We start from the raw sequence: 1785 nt of genomic DNA on the forward strand, positions 1-1785 counted from the left end.
TCCAGGCAGGTTTATTTGCCACAACCAGTGAAGCAACAGCTCCTCAGGCAGCCCTGGAGATAGTCATGTCTTGTTCAGTTGCTTTCCAGGCAAAACCACACCCTCCTGTGAGGCACACAAAGCGAGTGTGATCAGGCGGAGGCCAGAGGGGAACCTGGACTGCCCTGTCAGTATCAATAAACCCAGGATGCCCCAGGCAGAGGGCACTGAAAAAGCACTGAAAGCCAGGAGAGGAAAGCTATCAGCTGGTGCTGGCGGCTCCAGGTGGAGGGAGAGCTCAGGCCCAGATTGTCACATGGCCTTACTGAATGTTTGAACCGACCGACCACAATGCCTGCAATCTCACATTACCCAGCGCTGTTTTGTTTGAAGGAAAGAGATGCTGTAGAGCATTCACTGGTATTTAGGAGTCCTGGCACCTTCATCTCCAAATGGAGGGGCTGGAGAGCAGAGCACTGGTGCAGTTTTACGCCCAGTGTTGCACATGCTTGGGAGCAGCTGAAGATTTAAACTTCAACAGACTGATTTTCCATCATAAGGCAGCAAGTGCAACAGCTCTGCAGTCTAGCTGTGATGGTGTCCCTGAATGCACAGGCAGGCTGCTAGACGAAATAGCTCTGAGACATGAATACTCCTGCCTTTCATCCTTGTTCCAGCATGCTCAAAGCAGAGGTCTGACTCCTTCAGACAGCAGTATCTGTCTGGAGGAAAAACACCTGAGGCAGAGCTGTGGGGTGAAGACAGTTCTTTCTGCAAGGCTCCATCCATTACCTGCTAAAGTACGGCTCAGCGTCTCAAGAACATCTCCTGTCCTCAGAGTGCTTCACAAACACTGATTAAGTGAGCCTCCCAACATGCATACCATTCCTGACAGGTGTCTGCGCAACCAGTCCTTGAGATGGAGACTCAGCAGTCTCTGTCCAAGCAATCTGTGCGGGTACTTCGCTCTCCTCCCAGCTGGGAAGCTGGTCCTAAACCTTCCTTCCAGTGACCAGTGAAGGTTTTTCATACATCTATCTCCCTTGCGGTGCTCTCCAACAGCAGCTCGCTATTTCCTCTTCCGGTCCTCAGGCTCTCCCTGGCCCCTTGCCCTGCAAAGCAGAGCACAATGATTCACTTTTCATCTCCAGCATTGTCCTCCTCCCTCTGCTCTGCCAGGCCCCACAGACCACCACGGACTTTGTCTTGTTTAAACCACTGGGCTTTATTTGTATTCCAGCTTTGCTTTTTCTGGCCTTTTTTCCGAGAACCAAGCTTACTTTTCACCCTTGAGGCTGTTCTTGTGCTGTTTGAATGGGGTGTTTATTTATCTCTGATCTTGGTCCCCATGTGAGATGACGGTGTCTTTCAAACAGGGGGAGAGCTCTCCGTGGAAGAGTAACACCACCCCACTGCCTCCAGCTCTGAGCAGACAGTTGGTTGTCACAGGCAGAAGCCATCTCCTTGTGCTCCAGGTCACCCTGGCAAGGGAGGCTGGTGAGAAGCCAGCAGTGAGGACATCGGCCATGGTCTACAGGGAGCAAAGCCTCGGGGGCATTATTATCAGCGTGCCCGCAGAGGCACTAGCTGGGAGAGGGGTTGAGGGGCCTTGCCTGCCCCAGCACAGCTCCATTGGGGTTTGACAGGGATCCAAAGCCCCCTCTCTTCCCCAGACCTCTGGAGGGCTGTGCGGGACCACCCCCCCTCCACTGCCGCACCCTCCCTTGGTGGGCATCACCCGTAGCCTGGCCTGTGTGGCCGAGGGGTCCCAATGGCTCCGCAGCGCCCTGTCCCCTCCCCAGGCCC

General features: G+C 54.3%; 1 protein-coding gene across 1 annotated transcript in view; it reads left to right on the forward strand.

The window, feature by feature from the left end:
* The first annotated feature begins 1334 nt into the window (after positions 1-1334).
* Positions 1335-1785, forward strand: part of SOS1 (SOS Ras/Rac guanine nucleotide exchange factor 1) — a 54790-nt gene continuing 54339 nt past the window's right edge. Inside the window, exon 1 of the mRNA XM_009274824.1 lies at positions 1335-1476. Within this exon, the coding sequence (XP_009273099.1) occupies positions 1335-1476 (142 nt within the window). The remainder of the gene's footprint in view (positions 1477-1785) is intronic.

This window comes from Aptenodytes forsteri, unplaced genomic scaffold, assembly GCF_000699145.1.
Source record: "Aptenodytes forsteri isolate BGI_AS27 unplaced genomic scaffold, ASM69914v1 Scaffold272, whole genome shotgun sequence".
NCBI lineage: Eukaryota > Metazoa > Chordata > Aves > Sphenisciformes > Spheniscidae > Aptenodytes > Aptenodytes forsteri.